The sequence below is a fragment of the Haliaeetus albicilla genome, chromosome 3 (assembly GCF_947461875.1).
Source record: "Haliaeetus albicilla chromosome 3, bHalAlb1.1, whole genome shotgun sequence".
Taxonomy (NCBI): Eukaryota; Metazoa; Chordata; class Aves; order Accipitriformes; family Accipitridae; genus Haliaeetus; species Haliaeetus albicilla.
The window spans coordinates 42,548,836-42,569,474 of NC_091485.1; the positions used below are offsets into that span (position 1 = coordinate 42,548,836).

The 20,639-nt window shown below is 35.2% G+C and overlaps 1 protein-coding gene across 2 annotated transcripts in view; it reads right to left on the reverse strand.

Moving 5' to 3' along the window:
- Window positions 1–12,142: 12,142 nt before the first annotated feature.
- UBE2W (ubiquitin conjugating enzyme E2 W) overlaps window positions 12,143–20,639 on the reverse strand; it is a 33,459-nt gene continuing 24,962 nt past the window's right edge. Inside the window, exons 5-6 of one of the 2 annotated variants that reach the window (XR_011324048.1) lie at window positions 19,482–19,576; window positions 12,143–15,042 (exon numbers count right to left, since the gene is read on the reverse strand). Coding sequence is in view for 1 of the 2 variants with exons in the window: in XM_069779531.1 (XP_069635632.1) it covers window positions 15,029–15,042; window positions 19,482–19,557 (90 nt within the window). In the remaining variant the exon portion in view is untranslated. The remainder of the gene's footprint in view (window positions 15,043–19,481; window positions 19,577–20,639) is intronic. The other variant, XM_069779531.1, reaches the window with a different exon arrangement.

A 20,639-nucleotide genomic window follows, 5' to 3' on the forward strand; every position in this document is an offset into this window, starting at 1 on the left:
TTTAATGACAGGTATGAGAGTTAGAGCAATAGATATAGCAAATTTAATTTAAAAAACAACAGATATTTAAGCCAGGATCAGAATGAATCCAGAGTTCATATTTCCTCCAGTGTCTGTTATTCCATGAGATTTTTTTGTTTGTTTTAAATCATGACTTGAAACCAGTGGTGGATCAGTATGAAAACTGAGTAAAAAAGAAAAAGATGTAGCCTGACAGCATTCCCAAGCACTCATGGTATAGACACACTCTAATAGCACACAGCCCAGATGAATTTTGGTAGTAAGCTTCTATGTTGTAGACAATAATTTACACACCAAATACTTGTGATGACACTTATTGGCAGGGCTGTATTATGAGTATCTAAGTGATAGCAAGGTTTTATTCATACTAACACAGCACTAATATGACATTTACAACTTGTTTAAACACACCTTGGGAACTCGGCATTTGCTAAGATAGTTTTATACATACCCTGTATGCAGCCGTGGTAGCTTGTCATCCTCCCCTTCTCATTCCTCCGTTGTTTAGTTTTCTGAGATTCCTTACCCCTTATTTCACTTCATTCAAGAACTGAGCTCAGAAGTACATAGTATAATACAATATCTTATGTATTCTTCTGATATAATTTAGCAATGGAAAATAACGCAAGTACTTTTCATAAGGCTACTACAAGTTTTTACGTAAGTGAAGTTCACTCAGATGCTGAATCATGATGATGTCATCTATAAAAGTTTGTGAGTTGGGTTTTTTTTAGTTTGTTGTTTTGGTTTTATTTACATCAAATTTTACTTTTTACTTTACTTACTGCTAGTAGCTTGAAGAACAACCCTATAGTATAGCATATACTTAGTATCAGCATACCCAGCAGAAAAAGGCATTCAATGAATGTCAGTATCAGGTTACAAGGGCGGTTTTCTGAACTTTCTGCAATAGATAGATATAATCCCAACCAGCCTCTAAAATCTCCAGTCTGTGCTATTATTTCAATACCTAACATTTTTATAATATTGCTATTACTATACAGATAAAAGCTTGGTTTAAAAACATATCTTGAAATACATGTATCAACTCAGAAGAGTCTGTTATCTTAATATACATTCTGTACTGCAAATGGCATATAGCTGAAAGAAAACTGAATACAAAAAAAGCAAGTTTTATCCAAAAACTTACCATATACATATATATTTTAAACACATTGATGACTTCTGGATCTAATTTTGTCCAGGCATAAAACAAAGGATCAAATATTTTATTATCATTTTAAGTCCATGATAGTGTTTTGCTTTTTAATAGGTTTCCTATATGGCTGGAGCTTTACATACATGAACAAGTAAGTTGCATTACTAGCAACTCTAGATTTACTGTACCTTCAGGTTTTTTTTTCCTCCCACTGTTGAGATATGGGATAAAGGCTAGTCAGTACCTCCAATAAGAGCAGCTTAATAGAACCTAAAAACTTCTTGATTTTTGAAAATAAGAGACACAGAGTTTGAATATACTCATCCACTCTACTCCATTACTACACAATGGGAGTGTCATGACTTGCCCAACAATCTAGTTTCAGTAGGTAAATTGTTAATAGGAGTGATTAATTCAGTATGCAGTTTGAAAACAAGAGGAAGAAAAAAAAAAAAGCCACACTAATGCCTAAATGCTAGCACAAATGCCTAACTGGGGAAAAGGACACAGAGTAATTCCATTTGGTCTGTATACATGAATGCAGGACACTTGAAGACACTTGGCCTTGTCATTTTTAACCTCAGATTCAGGAAAAACAAACAAACAAACTTTCAAGCACTTTCAAGCTGACATGCAAAAATCAAAATACTTTAATATTTACTGATAAATTTTATTATTAGAATTGTAATTTTTTTTCTAAAAAGTCATCAAGAAATGAGTTTCCATCCCTCAATACACACTGGTGCAACAGAAAACAAACAAACAAAAATCTCCAAAGAAAATGCACAGGGATGTATTTAACAAGGAGATTGACAACCACAGAAGCTGAAGCCTGCTTTTAAATCAATACATTAGAAACAGATAAAATGGTTGGAAAAGACCTCTGAAGGTCATCTGCTCCACCACCCGCCCCAACCCCTCGAAGTAGGACCAACTTTAATGCTAGATCTGATTTAGGAGGTAGCAGGTTGCTCAGTTTACTTTTGAAAGTCTCCAACAATGGAGATTTTACAACCTCTTCCAGCAATCCGTTCCAGGGTTTGGTAAAGTTTCTTTTTAGCTGTACTTTTAAAATGTATATTAAAGAACTGGGATGATATTTGGACACTAAAGTTGAAAGAGTAATTAAACTAATACAGAGTGCTCATAATATACCAATAGGAAGTGGATAATGCATTATTTATATTAGTCATAGTCATTCAGCTGAATGAAAGCCTCTAATAGCTTAATACAAGAAGAATGGGTCACTTAATTTTTTAATAATATTTTTCCAATAACTAAAAAACTATTACAAAAGCAAAAGCCAGGACTTTGGGATTATATTTGATTAAAACCCAGTATTATTAATAGACCTGTCTAATCAGACCACTGCTCTCTACAATTATAGGAGCAGAACTGTGACTATGAAAGTAGGTTGTTGACTACAATGCATGTCATACAAGTGACTAAAACAATTTATCACCTTCTGTAGTACATAGAATGAGAGAGATGAACAAACCAAGATACAACAAACTTATGAGTAAATACTATACAGAGTTTTCTCAGGTAATGGAAACCATTTATTCTTTATGCTCCAGTGAAGACTCACAAGCACCAAACTTTAACAACTCACGTAACACATCATCTTTCACGATTCACATCTAAAATGTGAGTTCCCTAAATCAGATGAATCACACAATCACTTCAAGAATCTAAATGAACTAGAACTTGCACTTGTCAATGTATATTCAACTTTTTCCATCACTTCAAATTACTGTTAGTATAAGGACATTGTGCAACCTTAGGCCCTCATCTCCTTTAGCAAGTATCATTTTTTCAGAACACACCAAAGTGAATCCAACCAAAACGATGTGCTGATTTTTCAACTACCAGCTTACATCTAGGTCTCTTATCATCAAGGTATCAAAGCCATTTCTTCATTTGTTGGCCCACTGACCCAAATTCAGATCACTCTGCAGGTAGAATTGCATTTCCCTGTAATTATTTGCTCCCATTGCTCTCACACATCAGTGCTGGAAATAGTAAAGCCTTGTCTAAATAAAAGCTTTACCCTTTTAATAATGGTAGTGAAATTTAAAAATTATACTGGTAAATTATTTTATAGTAAGTATTAGCAGTTGTATTACACATTCAGAAAACTCCACACTACTCATTATCCTAGTTCATGTATCCAAAACTGCACAAAAGCTACCCTTAAGTCTCTAGTTTTAATTTGCACATTTAATTTGTTTGGGGTTATAATGACAGGACTGGGTTTGTGTCAGCTATTTCCATCATTTTCCATTTATTTTCAACACAAGGAACTGCAAGACCTTTCTATACAGTCATCCCGCCTTTTCACAACTACAGAAAATGTGATTATGCATATTTATGCCTAATTGGTATGCATAGCAACTGTATAAACTTGTGTGTGTGCATATATGCACAGTTAATACACGCAAATTCATCATCTATGTTGAATGCAAGAAACTTCTTGTATTTCCTGTGTTTTCCAGATACAGAAAAAAATAGGTTTGGATTATACCTGTAAAACATAGATCATAGAATTTTAGACAAAAACCCAGATAATTCAGGTAAATCAGCACTTCAAATCTCATGACCACAGGCAATGAAGACAAATATAACTACAGTTTGATGAATTAGCAAGAATAATACCAGAACTACCAACCTGAAGATCATGGCGTACTGGTTTTCCATTACAAAGCACAGACATTTAGGAATGGCCCACTTCTGCATTACTGGGCTTTGCTACTTCATGAGAATACATTGGCTTTGCTCAGGAGAGAAGTATGGGAAAGCCAAAGTGTAATTACAGGCCAAACCAGCAATAGATTCTATAAGATTAAATTCCTGTTCACAAGCCTGTTGGGGATTTTTGTTTGTTTGTTTTGTTTGGGGTTTGCTTTACTGCTAGCATTTTGACTACATAAAAAGGCCTTCAAACAAGTCCAGACAAGATGCTATTTTCATTGACAGTGTTGTACAACAGCATCACACGCATCTTGAAGTGCTTTGGATTCTCGTTAGTGCCTCTCACTGCAGGCACAGATTACAGCAGCATACTTCAAACACAACCAAAGCTACACCAGTAACAGCACCAGTCTGTCTGTACATCAGTGTCAGTATTAGGTACATTTATTGCCACAGTCGTGCTGGCAAGAGATTGTACCTCATCATACCTATTGACAACTTCACAAATAGCAGACTGTAACAGACTAGGTCACAGAGAAGGCAGGGATCAGGCCTTTTAAATCTTGAAGTAAGTTAAAGCCAGTGTTGGACATGAAAATTAAATGTTTCACTCATCGCCAAACATGTTCTTGTACTGGCATTAAATCTACCTGATACAGTTAAGTAGATGTAAAAGGACACAACTAGACGGGAGAGAATTAAATCAGTAGAAAGGTGCTTCCCATTCTGCATAGTTCGTTTGCTTTTCTGCCCTGCTACATAAGTTACACTGCTACAAAATATGTTGTGTACTTCACTAACAATCTTACATTCTTTAACACACCAGGGTAGTTAAGGCAAACAAAGCCTAACCCTCCTAAAATACTCCTTTTGTTGCAGGACAGTGGAAAAACTCTGCAACAAGTTGAAAAGGACTTAAATTTCTACCACTTTGTAGAAGTAAAAAAATGACTTAAGGCAATTGGGCAACATTATAAAGTTATACAGTAAATTAAACCTATATTAAATCAGTAAGTTTTTAAATGATTATTCTCTTGGAACAAGAACTTAGACATACATGAAGTCAAACAGCAAGCAGAAAAGAGAAAAAAATTCTCTGTACACAGCATTATGCAGACACTTCATACAGAAAAAGGGGGTGTGTCATTGTCTGTCCCCGCCCCCCCCAAAAAGCAGCTTCAGAAGTTACTAGTATTGTAAACATGAATCAGTAAACGACAAAGAGCTTATCATAGTCAATAGGAACAACACTAAAGCCTACACATGCTCATAAGTATAGAATCTCATGAATGGAAACACTAAAAGCAAGAACAACCGGCACTGTCACTCAAATGGTGTTCATTTTTAGAGGATTACCAATGCCTCCAATTTGCTGTTAGTACTATCTCCTGCCAGCATACACTAGCTTCAGTCCCAGTTTGCCCAATTTTTAAGTGCATGCTACTTCTAGGGATGGCAGCAACATATAGCTTCAAAAAAATGTGAAGTGTTACTGAGTAAATAGTAGGTATTACATCAGTTGAAAATAAAGAATCTATGCATTTTACACCTACATCAAATGCAATTTAACTACTCAGTTTCACCTACAAAGTAGCCATTTCTAAGTGAGTTAACTGTGCAAGAGGTCTGCTGTATATTATGCATGTTATAGCAACTAGCACTGTAACTTTTTCACAAGATAACAGTGAATTAAGTGTAACATAGTACTAATAGTAATACCAAGTACTAATTAATAGTATATTAATAGTATATATGAATAGCATATTCAGAGAGACACACAAATCATATTTATGTTAGATGAAGTTGGTTAAAACTGTTTGATTTCAGAACATTTCACAGTCCTGTCAAAATTAAGTCCCCAAGCCTTAGTAAAGTTTTTTGGGGGACTGCAAATAAAATTATGAATTACTGGCAGTAACAAAGCACAAATAGTCATGTATGGACTAAATTCTATTGCTATATGAGGGTGTAATAGAATTGACAGTAAAATTGCAGCAGTTCAAACTTTTTTTTTTTAAATCGTCAGTGCATCATTCTCCTATTAATAAAAAAACCCACAACCTTATCCTGCATTGTCACCAAATCATCATTTTGCAATTATGTGCTAACTACGCCAGCGCAATGGGAGTTTGGGGGTTATAGGAGGTCTAGGATATTTTGAGAAGTGACACAAATGCACTAACTGGATGTTTCCACTAAAATGTTGCTGTATTCCCACCCATCCAATAATTTACCGAAAGTATTAGTTTTGTGATGACTGAACATTTCTGAATTTGACAATTTAAGCAAGAGTAAACACCCCCACATAATTTGAGAAATTCAGTGTTCATTTAATGAGAGTAACACTAATCTACTACCTGAACAGCAATTAAAAATGCTTAAAAAGGGAACATCTATGACAGGTATGTATATTTTTCAATTTCTCTGAAAGTTTAAATGTGCACAGTGCCCACATGCCCTCACAGAAGTTAGCAAAACATCCCCATATCTGAAAGCGTTTTGATCTTCAAAGCCATATTAAGACAAAATGTAAGCAATCTACAAGGCAGCGTCTTTACAGATAGGTGAAAACTATCCCAAGATTTTCAAATCAGTTTCCTCACTACACCCACAGTTCCCTATGGAACTCAGTATATTACTGTTATTTTTTTATATATATATATAAAATATATACACACACATTTGATAAAAGGAAAAAAATAAACAGAAAAAACACCTTAGATAATAAAATCCAAATTTGGAGGGAGGCAGCCTGTAAGCTTCTACTTCAGGACACAAGCTAGAAATTCTCACTTCCTTTTGTCCGGATTGTTTTTAATGCATTTAAAGAAAAAAAAAGAATGAAAATGTAGAAGTTGGTGGAAACCTGCACTTTTAAATTAAAAGCTATAAGTAATAAGGTCCTTGACACTGTATCAAGGAAGGTAAAATATACATATCAAAATGGATATACACTACAATCAAACCAGATTAATGTATGGCCTAAGCAAGATTTATTAACCATCTTTAGCATGGACCTACACATAAAACTACTGTGGGGACCAGTATCAAGAAACAAAGCTCTGTGACAGAAAGCAGCAGTGTTCTGGTGCAGACCATGCAGGAGGACTCCTTTCCAGAGACCAAATCCTGCAACAACAGTTTGTAATTATAAGAAAGAAAGAATTAAGTAAATGCTTTACCTTGTGACAAACTCCTAACAGTGACAGGACCCTTTACTCAAAATCAAGCAAGATGCATTAATAGCTGCCTCAAAATTCATAGAAAACCATCTGACCACAAAATGGTATGGAATCAGGTTATGCACAGATCACCACAAATTCTCCAATTACATCTTTGGTTTACTCCAAAGAGAACCCCAAGACATTAAACGTGAAGTGCAAGGAGGGGTGCTCCAGACTGGGCTGGCTGGCACAAGACAACACTTGTCATACTTAAGCAGGTACATCTGATGCTGGATAAACATTTAGATGGATTCACATTTCAGAAATCATTCAGGAAGAACTAAGCCTTACTATGTTGCATGCTACAGTCACTAACATAAGGAAACGTGCCTTCTGGATGAAATGACAATTCATATCAACATCCAAATGGTAAACCTTTATAACGTTCACTTTCAAAAAGCATTGCACAGAAATGAGTTTAAAAAAAAAAATAAATTACAAAGTAGCTGATGAGGAAAGTATAGAAGCAGATGATAGATTTAGATGAGCATAAGAACTATTCAGAGAAGTTTTTATGGAAAAGAATCACAAGCTTTTCTATACAGTATTCCCTAGTAGTACCTGAGATACCAGGAAGACATGAGTAATGTCCAGATATGATTTTGTCTATTCCTACAGACTAGAGAAAGGAAGGAAGCTAACAGAAGGAACTTTCAGAATTACAAAAACACATAGCAAAGTACCATACCAAGTCTATTTTTCACCTGCAAGACTTCAGAACGTCATCAGGCACAGTACGAAGTCTACTTCGCTCAGAGTTTACTAGGATTTATGGAAAAGTTATTGCAAAAGCAAAAAGAAACCTATTACCTCAGTTCATGGAAAGGGCTATCCATCTGAGTTGTAAAGTTTGCTTGGACCAGTGATTTCTCTTATTATAGTATACCCCAACAAACTCCAATATTGGTTTTTATACAGGATCTTGACCCTTCAGTTGCATCGTGACCATAGTTGCAATGCATTTGCCGCTTCGACTTTTGAAGAACTTTGTAATGTAAGAATTCCAGCTTGGTGCAATTACTGATGTCCTCTTAAAAAAAAACAAACCAAAAAACACAACCAAACCACCGCACCACTCCCCACCGATTCTCTGAGAATCTTCAGAAATCTATCAAACTTAACTTTCAAGAACTGATTGTTCTCCCTCTCATTTCTCCCTCCCACCCCACTTTGTAAGCACAGATTTTCTCCATATGACATCCCCATTGTGTCAGTCAACACAATTTGCAGGAGCATTTGGAAGATCCTTCGAAACACAGGATTGTCTGGATTATTACTTAAGGAAGCCAAATTCACCTGTCACTCCAGCAGGATGCTTAAGACAGAAGTTACTGATTGGGGCATATGATAATGCACAGATACACATGAGATTAAAGAAGTTATAGTCCAAGACTCAGTGTGATACAAAACACATTAGAGCAAGATGATGCCCCCAATTTCTTTTTTCCCCATAAACTCAAATCCTTATGCAAATCAAGACTTCAGGCTCAATGTATTCTAATCAGCTGGAGATTAGGTGCTTTATCAGTCTATGACTTGTTTACTTAGTGATGTGTACTTCCTATACTGCTACAGACTACTAACATTCAATAAATTGTCTACACCCAACAAATAAAAGCGTACTTCATTTTTTGCATGTGAAATATATCTACCAATGTTTTCTGTTGACATGGGGACAGTTTAGAGAATAAGAGAGATGGTCAAGAGCTATTCACCCTTTGTCACCAGTCAGAATGACAGCTGTCACACACTCTTTACTGACCAGTACAAATAATAAATTGAGACCAAACCCATCAGATTTCATCTGTCTTTTGAACAAGACCTTCAGAGAAAGGGGTTAAACTAGGAACAGTGTGGTTTTGTCTTGAAAACTTCCTACCACAGTGCAAAAGTCCTGTTCTTTAAGGATACAATAGACAAATGAGATCTGTATCCAAGACTTCTGTCTCGAGTGTTTTCTGTATTAGAAGATGACTGTACCACATTTGGCTTTCTATCTAATCTCAAGAACATTTGATTTGTAACATAATGATTGCCTTCCTTTTGGAAAACAACTGAGCATTTTCTGAGCAGCTTCACTGAATCTGTAACTCTCTATTTGATTAAGGTTTGACAATGTTGGTCTGATAAAAATTTGACCAAAAATATCCACATAGAGCAATGCTAGCAGCCTTGCTATTTTGAAAAAGCAAAAACCAACTAAAAAAAAATATCCTGGGCACCCAAACTGAAGGCATCTAAATAGAGAGGTCACTTGAAGGCTTTGGAACAACTTCAGAATTTTTACCAGAAAACAAAGTTATGATAGGAGAATCCCCTGCCACAGACAGTCATAGCCAGTCCAGACCTGCAGCTCTCAGGCTCCTTATAGCACATAACTCAGCTTCTGCATAAAACAAGGTTTCTAGTACTTTACATTATGCAGAAAAGTGTAAAGATACAAATCAGGTTTCAACCATCACCTCCCAAACCTCAGCTGCACAATCCTTTCCATTTCTTGCACTAGCTCTGAAACTCCTGATTACATAGCAAGCTCATTCAATTTACTAATTGAGAAGAAAGAAAGATTTTTCACTTTTTCTTCTGAAGTCAGTTTCCTACTGCTTTAACATGCTAGATCATTTCAGTGCAGACTCAGACAATAAAGCTGGATGCAAGGTAGGAATGTGAATCATGAGGCTGGAAAGGAAGGAGGAGGAGTACAGATTCCTCCTTTTCAGTGGCAGTAAACTAATGGAAGACACTGAATAGCAGGAACCCTGCTTGATTTTATCTTTAAGGATAAAATGCCCTGGAGAACTGCATTAGCACCATCCAGATAATATTGTAGTCCAGGGAAGAGAAAGGGCCCAGAATGTTCATCTGAACAGATTTAACCCTGACCTACTTGGCAGAAAGCACTCCAAAGGGCTCCAAGAGGGTAAGTTCCCACCTGCTGAAGACAATACAGAAGTTTCAAGGTCTTCTCACGGAGATTTTAAATACCAAAAGACAGACCAGCACGAGGGAAGCAACTGTGGTCAGTGTTACAGTATTTCAGATAGTAACATCTTTCTTTGAGGCTATCATTATGGTTTTCAGTTCTTCACAGGATTCCTATTCCAGAAAAGTAAAGTCTCTTGTAAGCAGCTCTTTCACCAGCAGAAGTCAAGAGAAAAATGACACTTCAAAAGACAAAGTTACACTTGTAGATAGCATGTATGTAAACTGAAGTGGGTTAAATACAATCTAACCTACTATCTCTGACACACACCTTAAGAGCTCCTACGGAGTATTATACTAAAAAGATTGTTGACAGTGGCCTATAAATCTGATCTCTACACTGGTATACACTGCATGATCAATTGATTTTGCATTTAGCTTTTGTTTATTAAATACAAAACAATCTGAATGAAACCCACATAAATTTCTAAGGAAGCCACTTCCTGACAGCAATTACTTTGGAAGTACAAAGTTACTGAAAATGCTCTTGCTTTGTAATTAAAAAACCCCTCAGTTTTAAGCAGCTCAAGAGAGAATCTCTTAAGTTGAATCAACTGCTCAAAGCCCCTCAAACACTACTTTAAAAAGTACTTAAAATCTGGAGGAAAAAAAATATGGCAAGTGAACAGAATACCCTGCATTGCTATTGTCAATAAAATGAAATAAAAGCAGTAGCTAAGTATTTTCAAATTTGTATTTCTGAATTGTATTTTAATAAGGTAAAAGAAGGCTCTGATATTTCCACTCTTCCAATTTTATTAAGGTATTTTGAAGCCTGATGGTTTGGAAAGTTTGTAGAACTCCTGAAAACACCTGGCACACAAACCAAGTCCCAAGTCTCTGTTCCCACCCTGCTGTGTAGCTGCAGCTGAAGGTGGAATATCACTAAGGCAGCTTAATTCCCCTTATCCAGTTCAACACTCAACTGTTCAGGTACCACTGTTCACGAGAGCAAATCCAAACTCGATTGAGTGATTTGGATTAAAAGCAACTGGGGATTGAGTGATTTGGATTAAAAGTAACTGGTTTTAAAAGAAAGTTCATTCAAGACTATTTTTTTAGAATGATCAGGATTTATGAGTGTGCAAACACAACATAATGTTGAATTGTTTTACCAGAGGAGGCAAAAACTATACTGGCTTCCCCCCAACAAAGCTAGAAATTACACAGCTGCACTATCGCAAAGCTTTTAATATCACCAGGACATGTTCTAAGAAACAGGAGTGCCACAGGTGATATTTTTTCCCCTTTGTTTTGAAAACATCATTCATTTTAATAAATATTTACATATACAAAAAAAATCACCAAGAACAGGACTGGAAAGTCTTATTATCAATTATATTTAAACCTTTCCTGACAGACATTTGTTTAACGTGTTCTTTAAAATTTAATTACTGACATGGGAATTTTATGGTCTCCTTGGATTGCACCTTTAAAACCTGAGATGTGAATTATATTTTGTCAGACTTTCAAATAAAGTAATAACTAAAAATCAAACACCCAGAACAGTGTTCATAAGATATATAAATTAAAAAACTTAATTCTTCACAAGGATACATTTTTCAGGTATGAAAAAAGTGCCTTTTTCCAAAACAGAAACCATCATCTCTTGAATAAAAAATTGTACAGAACAAAGCAGTTATTGATACGAGGCAGCAGAACTTTCATTTAGCAATCCTGACATACGCTAACAAAGAAACTCTCTTACCACCACTGCAAGAAAGCAAGAATCCTGCATCTGAAACTCCCCATTCAATATTTGAAGTTTGTCAAACAGCAAAGAACCACAATAAGGAACTATTTGATCATCTATGGGAAATGAAAGCACTATATCTTAGTGATTTTATTTTTTTTTTTAAGAAACTATTTCCTTCAGCTGTTACAACAGATACCCTCTGGAGAAAAGAGGAAAGACCTCACTATCATCCAAATTCCTCCCTTGATATCCATCACAGCATTTTGGAATTACTGACATCTTTGTCTCAAGAGTAGCTGAATGTAAGGAACAGTGCTTCTGCACTCCACCATGAAAAGGTCCACACGTATTTCCATTCAAGGGTAGTAATCTATTTTAAAACAAGAATTTATTGTGTTATAGTATAAAGACACTAAACACAAAACAAAGTGTTTAACAACATGAACATTGACACAAAATAAAAGCAAGATCGTTTCAAGCCAATTCTGTAACCATTTCATGTGAGAAATTCCAAGTGAAAGAAAGTTACATACACAGAGTCACCCTACAGAAAGGATGGCACCACCTTCATCTAATTCAAGCCCTATTTCAGGACATCATAGCATTGTCAGAATAGTTGCATTATTTTGAGGGCCTTAGTGGTATATAGGCTTTGTCTTGGCCCTCTGTATATAGGTGAACTTACCGACAGATCTACAAGAGAACCAATGGAGGCATTTCTACTGTAAACTAAAAGACCTGAGGTACATTCTCTTCTAATCTACCTTGCGTTTTTTTGACCTAAATATGTTATAGGGGAGGGTTATTAAACAGCAGCATAAATTTGGTTATTTAACTTCATTGTAGTCCATGTGATAGCATAGGTCAATAAAATGTATAATGCTTTGCACTACGACACCCATCTTCAACAAAATACATACAGCATATCATAAAGCTTCTCTGAAACCATGTATTGTAGTATGGCAAGCCACCATATGAAAAGATACATGAATCTGACAAGATGTTCTTGAACCATTTCTTCAGAGACATTACCTTGTATCACAATAAGGTCTCTTTCCTGTGGACTATTTGATAGGATCCATTACGTGAACCATTCATACATGAATTTCTCAAAGCTGCACCAATCATTTCAATCAATACAGAGCAGTTAATATGAATATACAGATTAAGTATTAGATTACTGCTCTTTTATATGAACCATTTCCAAAAATAACCAGTTTGATTAACTCACAACAATAAAATTTTGCTAAACAAAAAGTTCGGAGCAGAGCTATTTCATTTGCTTAAAATGATTATTTTTGGCTCTTAAAAGAAACTGAATTCTATGTTTTAAAGGCTCATTGTGAAAACATATACACACACCAAATTTATATCCAAAGCTAGATTTTACCATTGAGTTTTAAAGGCCAAGAGATATTTTCAGTACAGTAGAAAAAAACTGCAGTTCCTGAAGTATATTGTAGCCTCACTTCACTGGCAATATCCATAATTCAGTTGCTGTATAAAACACTTCTCTGAAGTAAATCCATCTGAACTCTATCCACCCTGAGTTAAGCATCTACACTTTAAAATGTTTTAAACATTAGGTAACAGAGAAGTATATACATGGCTATAAAACTTGTCAGTTATACAGCAGTAAGAAAAAAAATCAGTATTTTCAGCCAATTTTCTGTTTGTTATTGTAGTTATTAGTTCTGGGTTGGGTTTGGGGCTTTTTTGGCTTTTCTTTGTTTTTAAATCAAGCAGTTACTTGATTTAGACATTCATGCATTAATCGCTTGAATTTTATTTTTTTTGAGTGCAACAATAAGGCAACAGTAAAAAAAGTTATAGAAATTTTGCATATGTGTAAAGGTATTAAGTTTATAAAAGTGCTTCCTAAAAAGACAACCTAATTGCAGTATCAAAATATTACAGAGTGGTGAGAACGACTATCATTTCAATAAATGTTGCTCCATAGAAAAACGTCAATCTGATTTTAGGCTTTTTCCCTTTTTTTGGTGAAGTAAAAGCCTGGAAAAAAATTGGTATGGCTGCATGGGACAAGCAAGTTAAGAAAATATACTTTAGTCTAAACTTAAATAAGAAGGTCCACACTTTTTTGTCAAAACATTAAGCCTCTGTCAAAAATGTATTTTTTTTTTCTTTTTATAGTACAGGATTAAAAGACAAGATGATGCTTACAAGATAAAGAAATAATTTACATGAAAATATCTTCTGACAAAGCTTTTCAATCAAAATATTGTTTTGTAACATTCAAACATGACATACAACAACAAAAGAAACAGTGAATGCAAACAAAAAATGTTATATGGATTGCTTTCAAACACATAAATAAATGAAATATTGGTGTAGGCAGTAGGGCTCATGCTGATGGCTAGCAGGAAATAACAGTGTGCAATCTATTTGGAAAAAGCTCTAAAGTACAAATTACAAGCCCAATTACGGACTGCAGCAAGTTCAGTTATATCACTGCCATCCTCTTCTATCTCCAAAATAAATTCTTGATTAAATCACTCATACCCTAAATTACTCATACCTTTGCTTCAGAGATATGAATAACTATATACAAAAAGTAGTTTTATTTCACCATAGGGATAACATTGTACCTCTCTGCCAACATCACTTGAAAAACCTTCCATGTCAAAACAATCTGACAGCAGATAAACAATTTAATAAATATGCTATGATCTTATTACAGTCCTTCAGCTAAGCATGTTGATTCATGCTGCTAGTTTTGTGACCACAGTGCATAGAATCCAAATATAAAAGAATGGGGAGGCTTTTAAGGTAATGGAGGATCCCTTGCTTATAATCCAAATATATCCAAAACTTTCATAAGCTCTGTCATGCATCAATCTTTTTTTGTGGCAGGAGCAAAACCTTTCCCTGGTACAATGTCCATTGCCGGCAATGGATGCACCAAAACCGTCAAGGAGCTCAGTGTTATTGCACAATATATGAAGACCTGGAATTCTTCCAAAAGCTTAAAATAAAAATAATGGAATTATTCTGACATTTCTGGACACCTGCATTAATACTGTATGACTAATAAAAGCATGTCAGTTGCATGGACTGAACCAGCGATCAACATGCGCCCAGAATGCACACTAGTAAAAATGCAGTCAAAGGAAGTAGTCTTCATTGCCTATAGGTCACTTCCAGTCAAAGGTTAAAGTTCAAAGACTGAATGATCAAAGTGCTCATTTTCTCAGTAGGACTATCTTCTGCTACGAGGATCACAAAATGGTGGCATCAACATGTGTCATCTTTAAAATAAAAGAAGAGCATTTATGGAAAACATATAAACATTCTAAATCCAAATTAGCAAGGTGCTGTATGCAGAAACAATTCCTAGCATAGACAGTAACATGCAGTGGAAATACACCAATTGAATAATTATGCAGTTTTGTTCCATAACGACTCAGGAAAAAAAGAAGAGAATATCAAAACACAAAACTTCCAAAATACACATAACACCCCCAAGCATATTAGTATTAGCAAATATTTCATTAAAAGGACAGTAATTTCCACGCTTGATATTTAAAAAGTCACTCATCAGGAAAATTAAAGACTAAATATGCTTAACATTTTGCCCCCTTTAAGTACAGCGGGTCCACACCAGTTACCAAATTGAGAAATCCTTTTATAAGGAATATATAGCAATAAGAGCTAGCAGAGTGGGCTTCTCCTGCTGCATTCTCAACCTTTTATACATATGTACGTATATATATATTTTTATATATATATGTATGTATATTCATTTATTTCTCAAGAAGCAACACAAACTATAGCTGACAATTATGCAAAAATAATAGGCTACTACTATAATCCTAAAATCTTAAACCTGAAAATAATTTATATTCACTAATTTTTAGATACTGTGATTGGACAGAACATATTACAAAAAAGCATATTCTATGACAATCTTTTCTGCATTATGCTCAATATATTAAAGTAAATATTTGCCTGTGAAAGGTCTCCCTTTTAAACTTTCTCTTCCACACATGAACCCGCAGTATTTGCATCTGGTAACAGTAAATATTAAGTTTGTTAGCAGAAAGCAAACTTACTGTCTTGTTATTTTTTAATGCACTTGTTAGCTCGCACACCTAGAAAATGTAGCCTTGTAAACAGTATTTTTAGTGTTTACAGATTTAGTATGTATAAAGTAGCAGTTAAGAATTCTACATTCTCACTGGAAAACATTATGTCACCAATACTATTGCATGCAAAAAAACTCTTCATTTTGATAGTGGGTACTATACATGTAAAAAAGGTTGGACAAGGATGCAAGAGAGATAGAAGGGGTATTTAAATGGTGTACCAAAAGTTTGGGCCAAACACCACAGAAAACACTTCCTACTTAAAAAAAAAAAAAGACAAGCCAAAAGCAGTAAGGAGGTGCTGGTTGAAAACAAACACCATTGCCCTCTTTTTTTCACAAAAATCTACCTCCTGACAACACCAAAGCCAGGCAACAGCTTTACGAAACCAATTTCAGCCTGGATGCCCAAGAAAACTGTATCTGGAAGATCCTCCTCTGTCTTTAACACAACACGATCAACTCTCAGGTTGAAAATTCAACATGAAATTCAGTGTACGGGTGAAGCAGACATTTGTAGGACAGACATTCTAGAAATATTTTAAGTTATCAAAGATCAGAAGTCTTGAAACAGGGCTTGTGAGGACTTCAGTTTGTAGCAAACAAGGCTCCACAACTCTGCTAATGCAATAAGTTGCTTTGTTGGGGCAGGGATGAAATGAGATTAAAAACTCTGTAGTAAGTTAAATGCATGGAGACACATGTTTACATGTCAGAATATATCTTAAAGTGCTACTTTATCCCTCTGTGTTCATATTGGTTTGCTTTACATCAGCTCCCAACCATGCACTACTTGCTCCCAGCTAAATAAATTCCAGGCACTTACTGGGGAAAAAAAACAAAACAAAACAAAACAAAACCAAAAAAACCCAAAAAACTTCAAATGCATATATCAGAAGTGATGACAGTCTTCCTCCTTTCTCTTCAAAACACAAGGATTCAACTTCCAATGGCTAGCTGAGAACAGAAGGGGCAGAACCACTCTGCATCTCCCCCCACATGTTCTTATATTAGCACTGTCATTTATTTCACCTAGTTGTTACCCTTGGACAGCTGGTTTTCTTTCTTGGTTGGGATTGGGGTTTTGTCTCTAATTTACCCAGCCTGAAGTGGATCGACCACAAGATCAGATATGTGACACTTCAGTTGAAGCAGGAGCAGAAAATGAAGATGACAGAATCACATTTTCCAAGGGCTTGTAAATCTTTTCAGATGACAAAACACTGAAGACTGTTCTTTTCCAGAGAGAGGTGGTTAAAATCAGCAGGCAAGCTACACCTCCCATTTTAGTATAACCCACCATTTCTTCAAACCCATTAAGAAAACATTGAAAATTTAAAGATCATGCTTTGGCAGTCTTGTTTTATGTCCACAGAAGAGAAACAAAATTACTTGTAAGTAAGAAAAGGAGCAAGTGACACACAAAGCTTGAAGGAAAAACCCTCTAGCATTTAAGAAAATTTTTGTCCAATGGACATTGTGCATATTTTATTTTTTAATGTAAGAATTTAATGGTGGGGGAGTAAAACCCAATGAACTTCTAATCATGACCTCCTTTTTAATCAGTACTTAAAAGGGAAGTTAAAAAACAAATGAAAATACTATGAAGCAAAACAGTATGAGTTATTTAAATGAACTGACTTGCTTTCTCTTGCCTCAGGTTGGTTTTTAGATTGCTCTGAATTTGGGGAGGGGTAAGGTTTTCTGACTTTTAGAAAACAGCCATTGCATAGTTACTTCAAAGTAATTGACTTGTTCAGTGGACTATAAGCAGCTTGATGGTTTTGAGCCACAATTATATAGCAACTTTCAGAGTCAGATAACCCACACTTCTTTTCATACTCATTTGGTGTTTTGCTTGTTTAACTCAAATTGAATTTAATGAATAAGAAATCAAAGTAGTATTGGTAGACTGTTCTCCTTGATAGACTTCAATCCTGAATCAAGACTACTACAAATTCAAAGCAGACAAAACATATTTTAATCACAAGGTAAAGCCAATAAATGAAACTTTACTTGTTTCTCTAGCAAGTGAAAATAAAAATAGTTAATAAATAAAAATTCTCCCAAAATTGCCAATAAAGCAAAACTAGAAATGGAGAAGCACCAAACACATTACAAGAGTGTGAAAACAGAAAGAGAAGAGAAAGAGACTACTGAATAATCTGGTGAAGTTAAAAACCCAGCCTTGCAGGTAATAGGATTATTATTCTTGGAATCAATTTTAAAAACAACATAATGTACAACCACATGATAAACAGTCCTGAGTTTCTTAAATACCTCTTAATCCTATGACATACAGCACTCCTCTTACTGTAATTGAAGTCACCTTATTTTAGAGATACTATTAGAGTATTATGAGAAACAGAGTTTCATTGTTACATTAGCATACATCAAAATCCCATTGGTCCCAGCAAGTCTTATGAAACTCTCAAGTTTCGCTTGTTAAGGCATCCATGGGCTTTTAAGAATCTAAGGGTGAAGGTTTTGGCATTTGCCTCTCCAGTCATTAACTCCCACTGTCTCAAAATACCCAGTCTTATTTCACATAGGGGACAGAAGATGTCCTGGGGTGGGGAGGCAGTGAAAAACAGAGGATGTCTTATGATGGAGCCTTTGGTGAAAGGCAGTGATGGCATCAACTGCTCCTGCACCACCCTAGCACACAGCATTACTTGCTCTAAATACATCCTTTCCCAAAATACACGGGCTTCCAATAATCACCACTTATATAGTATTTTCCCAGGGAAAGCAAAGAAAGTATTGGCCAACAAGAGAGGAGAGAAGAAAAGCATAGCCCGTCTCTTACTCCTGCTTCTTTCTTTCCTCACCAATGGAGTGGTTAAGACAAGCACATACAGTCAACCCCAGCTCTGGGAAAAGGATGACAAATATTGAGGCAGAAGAAAGAAACCACACTGTATGAAGCCAGACAGAGAGCACATGGAAAGAAGGGGGGAAAAAAAAAAAACAAACAAAAAACAAACCTACAAACAAAAAACCTCACCAAACCAAAACAACTAGCACTGCAGACACTGTAGTACTACACGTAGCAATTTTAGTATGGTGGTTTTTTACCATGTACATGTAGAATCTTATTACTATACTATTGACTACTAGTTCTTAAGAGCCTTTAAGTCAGCCAACTGTCCCACACTGGAAATTCTGATTAACAGCGGAAATCTATTAAAACACATAGCTGTTTACAAATACATAGGCATTTTTTAATTGTCATAAAAGGTCTTAAAGCATTACCAACAACAAGAAAACCTGGGTTTAGAGCTAAACCTAGTTTCATTACAGACCTTCCCCAATCCCAAACTTAAGACTTGTCATGTACTAATACAGTTTATAAGAACTTTCATTCAAATTCAAACCTCCAATTTAGAACATAAATCTGTGCAGTTTAAATTTCCATCAGGAATTATTAAAATGTGATATAAAAAAAATCACAGCAGAGTATCTCAGAAACAGGATTTTAATAACTTCTTGAAATTTAAGAGAAGACTTTAAGGCTTTGAATGCATTTCTCCTACTTTCCTACATTTTCATTGCCTTCAGCCTGAAAAACTTCAAAATTCCTGCTCCTAGTTAAATACTTACCATGATACCACCATTTTGTTTTCTTTGGATTCTTGTTACACGTTCTTACATAAAATGAGTTATCTGGAGGTCGCCTCTGCAACAGAAGAAAAGACCTACAAATAATCACACAATCCTCATATTGTAATACATGAGCTATTTAATAAGCTTATGAAAGGCTACCATGTGAATGCAGTGAAAATGAGGTAACAGGCAAGGCTACAACTTTGTCAAGAAAAATCTCTTAATGATCCAGGTAAGAATTCTCACTAGAGATACTCCAAGCAAAAAATTAATGAAAAAATACCAAACAGTTCAGACAGACAGGGGAGAAATAAATAAAAACAAAATAAAATAAAAAAGAAAAAAAAAAAGAAAGGAAACAACCCACAAGAAAGGAATAGCTGTTCAAAAAAACCAAATGAAATTCCTTTGCAGTTTGGAATCTAATTCTGATATATTAGATCCAATTCCCATCCATAAGTCTCAGATTGGAGTGGGTGAAAAAATGAACTTAAACATCTATATCTGATAAATACTTCATATTCTTCAGCTTTCTTCATAAGTGTCATCATTATGCAAAATCAAAGTCCTAGGATACAATACAAAGCCATTTTGGGGGTGTTTTTCTATCACATACACATGACTAGGACTGATTGGGATGTGACATAAATAGGCATGTTTGGATAGCACAGATGTACAAGCTCTGACCACATCTAACTTCCACAGATATTCCACTGCGAAAGAAATGGTCAAAAGTAAAAGGGTAGTCTCTTCACAGAAAAGGTCTGAGGTATCAGTACCACTCATCTATGACCAAAAAAGCAGCTTAGCACCATTTACCTTCCTGAAATGAAAGGTATAAAGATCACTGAAATAGGACAGCTGCAAATAAACAAAACATCTGCACTAAAGACATTTCAATAAGCATTTTGCACTGCCTTTAGAGACAGAATCAATTTATACAGAATTGTCCTAAAACATGACTGAACTTCACAATTAGTACAACTAGAAGGATTCCATTCACTCCTCTTTTCCAATAATGATATATGAGTAGGTTACCATGAAAAAAGTGACAAAGTACTTACTGCACTGTTTATTTTGCAGTTCTAGCTTAGTATTTTTTCAGTAGTAGAAATGTAGATATAGTAGTTTTACCTATTTTAGAATTTGAGAAAT